Source organism: Clarias gariepinus, chromosome 24, assembly GCF_024256425.1.
Source record: "Clarias gariepinus isolate MV-2021 ecotype Netherlands chromosome 24, CGAR_prim_01v2, whole genome shotgun sequence".
Taxonomy (NCBI): Eukaryota; Metazoa; Chordata; class Actinopteri; order Siluriformes; family Clariidae; genus Clarias; species Clarias gariepinus.
The window spans coordinates 11,541,609-11,553,395 of NC_071123.1; the positions used below are offsets into that span (position 1 = coordinate 11,541,609).

The following is an 11,787-nucleotide window of genomic DNA, read 5'->3' on the forward strand; positions in this document are numbered from 1 at the left end:
ATTATTATTAATAGTATTATTATTAAGGATTAAACTGGTTTTTGATCCTTAATAATTGACATTTTAAAACTTCTCTGTGTTTTTATTATTAAGAAAAAAACAACAACCACTGTATAAGTTACATTGTGACATACAAAAATAGACAATAGGCACAGAGCAAGATGATTATTATAGGAGTGTACTTAAGTTGGTGTTAGCCTTTTTGTAAATTTTGTATATTTAAATCCAGCCCTAACTATTTGGTTCTTGGTTTACAATGTGGAAATAGTGACTTTGTCTATAAAATCTGCATATTATTATTATTATTATTATTATTATGTTACACATTTCCTTATTGTTCTTGTGTGTAGTACATTATTTCATTATTTAAACAGTATAATCTTTAGACACAATGTTGCACTGCACTGTGACCTGTAGCTCCTTTACACGTTTATATCCTATAATGTAAACTAATTGTAAAAATTCGTTATCCAAAGTCTGTAGAATTTCCATTAATATATATATATTTATATATATACATTAATATATATATATATATATATATATATATATATATATATATATATATATATATAGCTTCAAACGCTTTCGTAAAACTTTTTGGTTTTATTCAGTCCAAATCTGGCAACCCTACGGGTCTATAAGCGCGACACCTGGGGAATGCGCCGAGGCTTTAAATCAGTGTGTGTAGAGTGTGTGTGCCAGTTGGGCGAGGCGTCCTGATCTGTGGCAGGTGGTCTTACGGGGTTTGAATCCTCAAATCAGCACTTATTCCATCTGGGTCTGTACAGCATTTCATCCATTATCATCACTTTTACATGGACGTCGACAACTCCTAAAGCTCAACAGGTAACTAAATACAGCATCCCGCTCCCACTTCTCGAAATGTTTATTATATTTTAGTAACTTCTTAGACTAAGTTTTGTTAAAAATGTCCTGAACTGCTGCAGGAGTAATTAGGTACGGCAAATTTCAATAATAAAATAAAATAAAATAAATTTACTATCTATACTCGAGAATAGGTAAAGTTTATGGATTTAAGTTAATCTTTGGCACGGAGTATCTCGGCGTCTTAAGATCAGGAGTCAGTTAAAACACACCTGACACAACTCAGTAGCTCGTTAACTCTAAGAAAGGTGTTAACTGAAGCTGCACTGCACCTGGACTTCAGGACCTGCATATGGCCCAGAAGATTAAAATGTCGGAGACAGTAGTACAGGTCTCAGGCACAGGTTCACAACTGGAAAGTATAGACTCTAAATGAAGTTAATTAATCCGTTGTATAGGCTTATTTAAAGTTTTGTCACCAGCAGCCTACTTTACAAGAGCCACCTTTTCTCATCACAGCTAATATTGAGTCTAATTTGCCTTCATAAATATAGTGTCTTAATGGCAGGGTGTTTTCGCCTTTAATTTACTATACAGAGGCCAAAAAATGTATATACTGTACACTCTCTCCTGCTGGTCACATGATGTCATCAATGCTTGTTCGACTACTGACATCTTTAGAGGAAACATAATACTAAACATAAAAACATTGCTGCTGATTTTCAGTTCTTTTTATTTATTTTAAAGCACATCGATAACTGTTAAAGTGTGTGCATGCATTTTTGTGCTATGTAGATATTCATTTTCATTTGAGGTTTAAAGTGATAACCTTGATTTCTGCCTATAAGTTGTACAAATGAAATGTGAAAATCTAACTGTGCTTTTACTCAAACCCATTAAGTTACCCGCTAATGCTCTTGCATTAAATCTTACATTTTTTTCATTCATTTCTTCTCTCTTCTGTGTTTTAACAAGTTTAAGAAGTAATTCATAGCTTTGTCTGTAATTCGGCAGTTGTAACTTATTTCTAAAAAGTAGATTATTGTTTGGAAGGCTAATGCAGTCACCCTTCAGGTACATCTTTGCTGTGCCACATTATGCATATTTAAAAATTTGTAGAAATTATAGCAGTCTTTTTCAGCATTTATAAATCTGTTAACATGTAACCCTCTCGGGTTTACATTTCTATTTAGTCTGCTGATGCAGAACTGTGGAGTGGTTTTATGAGCTCCTTTTAAACTTTTGCTGACTGCTGCAATTTAATGGAACTTGCTGGCACATATCATTCATCTTTGTTACTAAGTAGCCAGAATGATGAGACGGATGTGCAGATCTTTCCTGTGCTTTCAACTCATTAAACAAGAAGATTGTTATTGTCCCCTTAATATACTGTATAAGATTATAGTGGAATAAGATGTTGAACATATCGTATACAAACTACAATTCTGGTAGAAACAATGGGGCATAATAAATACAGAACATATGTAATATGTGTAAGTCTACAAACAACAGGAACTAGTAGGATAATGATGACATACTAAAAAGTGACAGACATATGTTGCCAAGCAAACATTTTGTTTTTTTGCAATGTAACCATTTGAATGCACAAAGTTCAATGAGGATATTATTTATGCTAGTTGTAAATGCATAGCTTTTGAGAGCAGTTTGTGTTTCACAAACTTTGTATTAACTGACTAGTTGCTAGCTTTGTATTTATTTCTATGTACTTTGTGGGATTTGGATACACCACTGATGGACTTGGACTCAGTTTCACCTGAATGTATTGTTGCTAATCACATTAATCAGATTGCAAGCGGCTCATCAGCACACATGTTGCCCCTTTAATGTATAACAAGGTATTGTGAGTTCAGTATAATTATTGTTATCCTGCTACTGTTTGTAACCTTCTTGCTGATTTCCTCTTCTGATAACAACTTGCTGTGTTCACAAGTTTAAGTGCGTGTGTGAGAGAGCGAGAGAAGATGAAGTGTTTCCCTTATCTTGTTCTGGTCAGGCTTGAAAAATCTGTGAACATGTTCTGTAGTAATATTTGGTGCACCATTATTAGAGATATCATAACATTCTCTTGGTATAGAACTGTTGTGAAGTGCCCTGCTATCTCCTCATGAAGTTAATGTTAACACATTCCCTAGTTAGCACGACACTGAAGAATGATGGTTCTCATGTGACTGAGCAGAAGATTGGGTTAATGTTAAAGCCACAGCAAATGAACATCACAAGATTTAGACACGTTCACATGGTTATAAATATGGACCTCTGTGTGCAATTCACCTACTGCTGTTCACTCCTTATGGTGCCTGTAATGATCACTTGAAGTGTATAAATAACATGCCAAGTAGCAGTTTGTACTTGTGTACAAATCATTAAACCTTATCATAGCTTAGATATTCTGAAAGAAGATAATGCATTTAAAAGTGAATTGACAGTCATCAGCTAGTAACAAGATGACGATTTTGATGAGGCTTAGAATCACAAGGCAAGCAGCTGGAATAAAATTAACTTGATTTAATTGGGCAACCTTTGACCATGACAAACCTTTGGCCGTGAAGTTCCTAGCACTTCTCAGTACACTGTGAAGAATTTAAAGGTAGGTCTCTCAGGTTTTTCTTTTAATGCAAATGCCAATTTGGGTGCATGTATGTGTATGTATATATGTATAAATGTACATGATTTTATATTCACTTGGCTCCTATCTAAATTTATTTTTTGGATCCATCCAGATCAATGTGGTTTAAAGGTTTTCTGTGAGTTGAAATTGTGAAAAGCTGTTGCAATTTGTTGTTTAGAAAGAGGTTAAAGAAGACAGCTTTTCCATATATTTAATGTTTAAGTCTGGAATTACATTTGTCTTTATATCCATTGCCAAAAAAGCAGGAAAACACCTTTTTTGCTGACTCTAGAAATAAGTGCATGCACCACCCATGATCATACTTGTGCTTACATACGAAAGCCATTTCTAAGTGCAACATATGCTGCAAGTAGGATTCTTTTTATTATTATTATTATTATTATTATTTTAAGATCAAATTGCTCAACATTAATTTGTCCTATAGTTGTGCTTGTACAAAGAATGAATGTAATCTTACATTCCATGGAGGTAACTTTGTTTTGCACTACTACATAAACTACAATGAATATATTTCCTTTGCTTTTCCAGACCCAGTGCTGAGGATGTGTGGTTGTTGAACAGCCTAACACCACGTGTTTGCGAGGAGCCTTGTGTCCTTTTTTTTTTTTTTTTCCCCCTCTCCCTACCTTGCCCTGAGGTGCTACAATCATGTCAGCAGAGGTACAGCCTGTGCCCGTAACACCTGCAGGACCCACATTTGAGTCTGCAGTACCTGCTGTGGCCAATGAGACCAGTGCAGTGGTATCTGAAAACACAACAGCAATTTCACCACCAACCACAAGCAAATTTTTCTCAAGAGAGAAAAAGAGGGGTATCTATCTATTTATCTCTTACTTATTGATATTTAGACATCAAAACCAAGAGACTCTTTAATGTAATATTTATTTATTTACTGTATTGGGGGGGCTTCCCTCTATTGTTGTATTTCCCTTTCCATCCTCAGCTCCAGAAAGAACAGATGAGTACCTATTGGCAAGGTTTAAAGGTGATGGCATTCGGTATAAGGCCAAACTGATTGGCATTGATGATGTGCCTGAAGCCAGAGGGGACAAAATGAGTCAGGACTCCATGATGAAACTAAAGGTACAAATCCTAATTAGCCCTTCCTAAAAATCTTGTGGTACAATTTACAGATTCAGAGATGAGAGATGGCATCTACGCTTTATCAAGTGTCTCGCTTTTTAAGTGAACATTGGTGTAATAGGTATTTGTAGCACTTCTACAGTGTTGTGGTTTGTTTGTGTAGGGCATGGCAGTAGCTGCTCGTTCCCAAGGCAAACACAAGCAAAGAATATTGGTGAACATCTCTCTAGAGGGAATAAAGATCATTGATGAAAAGACTGGTGTAAGAAACGCAATCAGTATTTTATTCCTTTTTTTTTTTTTTTTTAGTAGTAAAAAAAAATCAAGCGTTTCCAATATTAGTAATATCCAGTCCTGCATTTTTGTGACTACTGTTGCTGTTTTGTTTTTTCCCTTCTGCAGGTGATCGAACATGAGCATGCAGTGAACAAAATCTCTTTTATTGCTCGTGACATTACAGATAATCGGGCATTTGGATATGTGTGTGGAGCAGAGGGCCAACACCAGTTCTTTGCCATCAAGACAATTCAGCAGGTATCTGCTGTTAAAACTGCCAGAAGTTTTAATTTCAGTTATACACTTGCATCAAAGCACGTTGCCTTTTAACTAACCTTGCATTGCCTTTCTTGATTAGACTTGCATGTATGGGTTTATAAAAAAAATAAAAAAAAGTGTGTATGTGTATATATGTGATATAGATAGATAGATAGATGGAAACACTGTATGTATAATATATTTATATATTATACACACAAGTACACAAATGTGTCATGAGGTGAGACATTTAAATTGTTCAACTCCTTAACGAAACTAAATTGCCAAAGTAAAACATAATGTTTTTGTGAAAACAACCATATGCCTTTTTCAACCCTTTAGGCACAACCCCTAGTTATGGATCTCAAAGATCTATTCCAAGTTATCTTCAACACAAGGAAGAAGGAAGCTGAAGATGCACTGAAGGTAAGCTAGCTTCTATAAACTAGCCCGCTGGAAAGCTACAGTACTTATCTCAGGGTGCTGACCAAAACGGAGAAATTCACCAAACTTTTTTTATTTTCAGAAGGATGTCAAGTATGAGTTTTGCCTGAATTAAACAGTAAATTAAGGGCGGCCAAACTACAGCATGTTAAACAATTTACAAAGTGGTTCTATTGCACTCTAGTGGTTATCTGCAAAAATCACGTTCCTTTAATTTAAATGCATGGTCGTTCGCATCCCTTTCTCTTTAAAAAATCTTGTGAAACTTTTTTTGTTTCAGAATGATACCAGCACCATTGCTGAGGTAGGTATTATACATTTTAAAGATTTAGAATTTCCAATCATAATGTTTCTTATTATAACTCATCTCTATCTAAAGAATGGAGGTGATGCCTTGCTCAGTCTGGATGGTCAGGTGAAGACAACAAAAGTAAGATTTGATAAAGTTAAAACTGTTGACTAGAGGAAATGAGTACTCCATAATTTTTTTTGTGTATGTGAATGAGAAATACTGTACATGTCTCTGCATACAGACTGTGGAACAGATGGACCTATTTGGAGACATGTCCACACCCCCAGATATCAACTCTCCTACGGTAATGCATGGCTAATTCTTATTAGTATTCACTAAAGGATCCATTTTATGCCTTTTAACTGTAACTAAAGGTACATTTGTTGACCTATCCACAAGGTTTGAGTTTGTGCCTATGAATTTCTTGATTTTTCTACTTTTTTGTGATCAGGATGCTTGGACAAATCATACGAGGGTAAATCTTTTCATGATTAGTGGTTCAGCTTTGCATTGCATCTGCTTATTAAACAAACCTCTGCTTATGCTCTTCTACATTTAGCTTTTATTTTTAAAGAAGTTATTTATTTTGTCTGTTCTAGCAAATTCAAATTTGTAATGTATGTAAACATAAACTGTGACTAGCTAGTTATTATCTGTGTGTGTATATATATCTAGCTAGTCACGGTTTACTTGAATGGAATAAATTTTTTTTTTTTTTTTTTTTTTTTTACAATTAAAAAATAAACGCGTTTAAAGTTCAATAATTATTACTGTCTGTTACTGCTGCATCACTGGGCAACACGTGTTTGATTTTACCCAATCGATTACTAAAAACATGAAAAACTAACCAATGATTTCTCCTTTTTTTTTCCCCCTTACTTTTGCCTTATTTTCTATTTTCACTTTTTTTTTTCCTCCTTTAAAATTAGCTGGACAGTGTTTTGTTGCTGGAGCTTTCTTCTGTGATCGATGCCAATCAGAATCACCTTAAAACCAATCCTTTCGTCACCTATCCAACAGTTCCTTGCAACACACCCAGTGATGCCCTATTCTCTTCCTCATTAGATGTATTCTTCAGTTCCAGTCCCGTTCCAATTAATAATAATACCTTTACTTTGTATAAAGGCCAATCTGGTTCTTCTGTTTCTATTGTTTCACCCTTATCCAATTGCACATTAGGACTTCCTAACTGCCTCTTAAAAGGACCAGTGGGGCAAAATGGCTTAAATGTTGACTCTGTATCCACCAGTCACCCTTTTAATGAATTGAACAATAAACAGTACCCACAGAAGGGCATCGATCAAGCACTTGAGGGTTCTTTAGGGGAGATGAATAGTGGAAAAAATCAGTTCCCTCCATTTTCCAACATGCATATCCCAACAAGACCCCAACTGCCCCAAACCCCTTCTCCCCTGTGTAGTGACCTTGGCAACTCTTTACTTTCTATGTTTCAATCCTCATGTAAAAGTGAAACTATGCAACCTATTGCACAAAATGGAGGGGTGATGGCCCTTTGTCCCCCACCACCAAGTCCTAAGTCTGGCCGTGTGCAGAGGAGACAGAAGGTGACGGCTTAAATCTTTCTCTTTTTTTCTTTTTCCACATTGTCTTGGCTGGTAACAGTGTTTGGTGATGGGTGATGTTTCACAGTATGTTGCAGTTGATTTTAAATCCCATAATGGTGTGAATATATGTTACATGCTAATCTGTGGTCATTTGATAAGCTTTTTATTCCTTTTTATGCTATTCCTGCATATTTTAAATGTGGAGGAAATATAAACAATGTAAAACAGCTGGTAGTTTGGTTTGTTAAAGGTCCCTACCCTAAACTCTGCCTAGTGTCTAAGAGATTTACAAATTTACCTCATCATGTTTTGTCCTGAATTTTTGTTTTATAGTAGGTGGTTACACTAAATTGCCCCTAGGTGTAAATGTTCTCTATGGTGCCCAATGTAAATACTACATAAGAGGATTAAAGAGCTTTTTTGTGACCACACTGATCTGTATAATTTTTAACGTGCTGTTAATCCAATTTAGCTTTAAAAGTAGAACTGTCTGATTTGCATGCCTCAGTAATAATGTGAGGTAGTTCCCCCCCCCCCCACCCCCTTGCCAAATGTATTGAAATTTAAAGTTCTATGATGTGTACAGTATGTATTTTGTATGAATGGTTAATACTTTACTGCCCCCCCATCCCACAATAGTCTCCCGGAAATGAAATGTTTGGGGCCAATATATTTGCATCACCAGCTCAAAGTGAACCATACCCTGCTCAACCCAGTTCCACTATTCCAGCAAATCTGTTCAACCCAACAGCACCCACCACCACAGCTCTTGGTTAGTAATCACGTCCAGTGCTTGAGTTATCAGTTTTTTTCTTCTTCTTTTCTTCCCTGAATACTTATGGCAGTTTAGTTTGGACCTTTTGTAGAAACATAACTACCATGACCCATGATGTCTGTTACAGCATGGCAGAAGCATCATAAACTGACATTATGCTTATATGTATTTTCATTGATTAACTTTAAGGACCATTTTGGAGCCAGAATTATAAAGATTACATAATCACTTGATTACCTAAAAATTATCTGATGCTTTATTTGCTGAGTGGACTTCATAACTTATCTAAAAGATGAATAAAATTTAAAATGTATGGGGATGTCAATAAGGATGCTAATTTGCAAAAGTTTGAGTTATCATAACGTGAATGTCAAATGGTGTACAATTGAGTTTCCACCTGGATTTTTTGGCATTTGCTAGCGATATGTCTTATTCAGTGCTTCTGTTGAAGTCATGTGGTTTTTTTTTTTTTTTTTTTTTTTTTTTTTTTTTAAATATATTAATGATAATTTCAAGCTTTCTATCTGTTCTGGGATGATCCCAAATGGTGCAAAATGGAAATCTAGTGCAGTACTGTATATAGAACTGTAAGAACCAAATCGGCATACGCATTTACACACATCGACACATTTGTTGCCAACCTTTTATTTAAGAAAGGAAAAATCCCACAATTGTCCCTGAAATACGTAACAGTAGATGCAAGTAATAATAAAATGTATTAATTTAATGGACAACGGCTAATCAAAATCAGACTTTTGCTTTTGGATTCAATAGGATAAGTAAAAAAACTAATGAAACTGGCCTGGACAAATCATTTGGTACCCAGGAAAAGATTTAAATAATTTTGATTATTTCACATTCCATACGAACTTAAATAATTTTTTTGATTGTGTAAAGCTGCTTTGCGACAATGACAATTGTTAAAAGCGCTATACAAATTAAATTGAATTGAATATAGGGTGTTGAGTCCTTTGTTTAGGGTTTAGAAAAGAATTTGGGATTTTGCTTTAGAAGCTAGGTAATTGTTGCTCAGGTTATCTGTGAAACAAAACATTGTGGCAGGAGACACTTATGTTTAATATGACCGAACATTCAGTTGTGTTTTCGTGCTAAAAGTGCTTTCACAACTGGTTTTGTACTGTACACTATATGAGTTTTGACACTAGCTTCTGGTAAGAAATGTCCCCTTTGCCATACAGAAATGTGTGGAACCAACGTCATGAAGTCTGGTCCAAAGGACTATAATAATGACACTAATGTGTCAAGGAAAAATCAAAGATGATTCCCAAATTGGTCTTAATTCTCTTTAAAAAAAAAAAAAAAAAAAAAGCTATTTTTAACATTTGTTTCCTTTCTGTATTTTAGCATCATTATCTCTGGGTCCATCAACTGTTCCTCTAAGATCATGGGATCAACCAGCCCTTTCACTGTTTACTCCCCAAGGCCCTGGCTCCCAAGTACCAGTTCAAGGTGCACAAATTCCAAATTCTCTTCCCCACCCTGGGGGAGCACCATTATCTCAGTGGGGGCAGCAGATGCCCTCTCCTTTTGGCAATCCAGCTGCTCCTCAAGCATGGGGCCAACCAGTAACTCCAGCAGCTATTAGTGGCTGGCCACAATCTGGCACTGCATCTAACCCCTTTCAGCCCAGTGCATTTCCCCCCATGATGGCCTCTCCTGGAGGAGGACTAGGGCAGCCATCTTCAGGGGTCTGTCCTGTGCCTCGTCGGCCACCGCCTGTAAGAGAAGAAGCACCTGCTGTTAAAAGTGCTTTCACGGATTTGGATCCCCTTGGTGGGAAGGAACAGAAAATTGGAAAGGATATGTTTAAAGATTTCCAGATGGCAAAACCTGGAAGTGTCCCACCATCAGGCCAAAACACCAATGGCACATTTGAACAGTACTTTTCCAACAAAGTCGGTGTAGCTCAGGAGGCAGCTGACCATGATGATTTTGACATCAGCCAGCTATCTGAAAAATCCCTTGGTAAACATGGACATAATTTGACTTTAGTCAAATTATTGTATAATTTGTATAATATGAATATGATGGAACTACACTTAATGTTCGTTTATTTTCAGAGGCTCCTAAACCTGCACTTCAGCAGGCCTTTACACCTATTGCCTCAGCTCTAGCTCCAAGTGTGACGCCTTCCTCCGCAGAAGTACTCCTGGATGCTGCCTTCACTGCTAATCCAGCTCCAATACCAGCAGGGCCAGATCCTCCAGTTGCTGATCTTTTTGATGACACTTTTGGAAGTAGCTTTTTAGCACCACCTGCTACTATGGTAAATGTGTGAACTGAATGGAGTTGTTAAAATTGTCAGATGACTAAATTGATTAAATGGACTACTTTCTTCCTGTATCAAGAAAGGTAGTTATGTAATATCTTTCCTTTGCAGGGTGGTTCAGCTTCACAAACTAATGGAAAAGCTAATACTTTTGTAGACCCTTTTGGAGGAAATCCTTTTGCCTAAACTTCTCAATCCTGCACTGCTGAGGTATATTACTCGCATCAGTACCTAGCCTTGCAAATCCATGCACCGAGACCTAGTGACCGCTCTATAATATATTATATGAAATTACACTGTGTGTGTGTGTGTGTGTGTGTGTGTATATATATATATATATATATATATATATATATATATATATATATATATATATATATATATATATATATATATATATATATATATAGCATGTGTATTTGTATACAATTATTTTATCAATATTAGTGCTAAAAAAAAAGATTATTAATGTGATTAGTCTTTTAATTGTTTCCCCCCCCCCCTCTCTCTCTCTCTCTGTTTTAGTTTTCTTCTTTACAAGAATTTGGAAACCTTCTATCCAACACTGTGCAGCAGTGCAAACCTCCCCCCTTTAATCGGCACTCCTCGGTTCACATGTTGCATTTACTTGTTTCCTTTTTGTCTTCTTTTTTTCCCCTCTCTGGTTTGTTTATCCTTTATTAAGCTGACTGGTGTCATTTCTCAGTGTTTTAAATCACTTGAAGAAATTACAAATTCCATGTGGGTCTGAACATTATTTTGGGGTAATTGGAGAAGGAATGAGGAAAAAGTCTGCTGTGATGAGGGATTTCAAATACTTATTGTATAATGCAAGATGCTGTAGTTGTCGGGAATTAAATAAAGCATCAAATGATACCCATCTTCTGTTTCATTTTTTTTTTTCAGTTAAATGTCATATAACTTATGACTATTAGTTGCACAATGACCTTCAGCATATCTACACCTTTTCACAAAAACATTGATGTGAAAGTAGGTCTGCTTGATAACCAAATAAAGAGCACAAAATATAAGGGCATGGTGTATACTAAGATTATTATATATATTTTTAGCTTTGCCTGAAGTATTCATTATTGTAAAAAAAAATTTTGCCAATGAATAACAGCAACAGCTATTGCCAAATGTATAATGTTTGCAATAGCCAAACATTATTAGCTGTATTAATAACCTTAAAATTTGGTACATTGAATCATTTGCAAAATGACCTGTAAGATCAGTCATTCCTTCAAGCATTTTTTTCTTTTTTTTCTTAAGCAATTCTGTGTGGTCAATTGCATAACACCCTTTTTATATTGTACATACAGTTGC

The 11,787-nt window shown here is 35.7% G+C and overlaps 1 protein-coding gene across 3 annotated transcripts; it reads left to right on the forward strand.

The window, feature by feature from the left end:
- Positions 1-685: 685 nt before the first annotated feature.
- On the forward strand, positions 686-11,337 carry dab2 (DAB adaptor protein 2). 3 transcript variants are annotated; one of them, XM_053485665.1, is made up of 15 exons: positions 686-849; positions 4,007-4,289; positions 4,422-4,561; positions 4,725-4,823; positions 4,964-5,095; positions 5,438-5,521; positions 5,820-5,843; positions 5,919-5,969; positions 6,073-6,135; positions 6,761-7,396; positions 8,036-8,168; positions 9,537-10,157; positions 10,253-10,458; positions 10,573-10,671; positions 10,987-11,337. In XM_053485665.1, exons 2-14 carry the CDS (start codon positions 4,127-4,129, stop codon positions 10,645-10,647), a joined length of 2,427 nt encoding a protein of 808 aa, XP_053341640.1. In that variant the 5' UTR covers positions 686-849; positions 4,007-4,126; the 3' UTR covers positions 10,648-10,671; positions 10,987-11,337. The 3 variants fall into 3 exon arrangements, with proteins under 3 accessions (XP_053341640.1, XP_053341641.1, XP_053341643.1); XM_053485666.1 differs by lacking the exon at positions 6,761-7,396 and adding an exon at positions 6,283-6,306 and having other exon boundaries at positions 690-849; XM_053485668.1 differs by lacking the exon at positions 6,761-7,396 and having other exon boundaries at positions 690-849.
- The last annotated feature ends 450 nt before the right edge of the window (positions 11,338-11,787 follow it).

Bases quoted from the DNA above. Each gene is read 5' to 3' on its own strand.
- dab2 (XM_053485665.1), top strand. From the start codon at position 4,127: ATGTCAGCAGAGGTACAGCCTGTGCCCGTAACACCTGCAGGACCCACA. The intron at 4,290-4,421 runs GTATCTATCTAT...TTCCATCCTCAG, and splicing joins CTCAAGAGAGAAAAAGAGGG to CTCCAGAAAGAACAGATGAG. The intron at 6,136-6,760 runs GTAATGCATGGC...CTTTAAAATTAG, and splicing joins CAGATATCAACTCTCCTACG to CTGGACAGTGTTTTGTTGCT.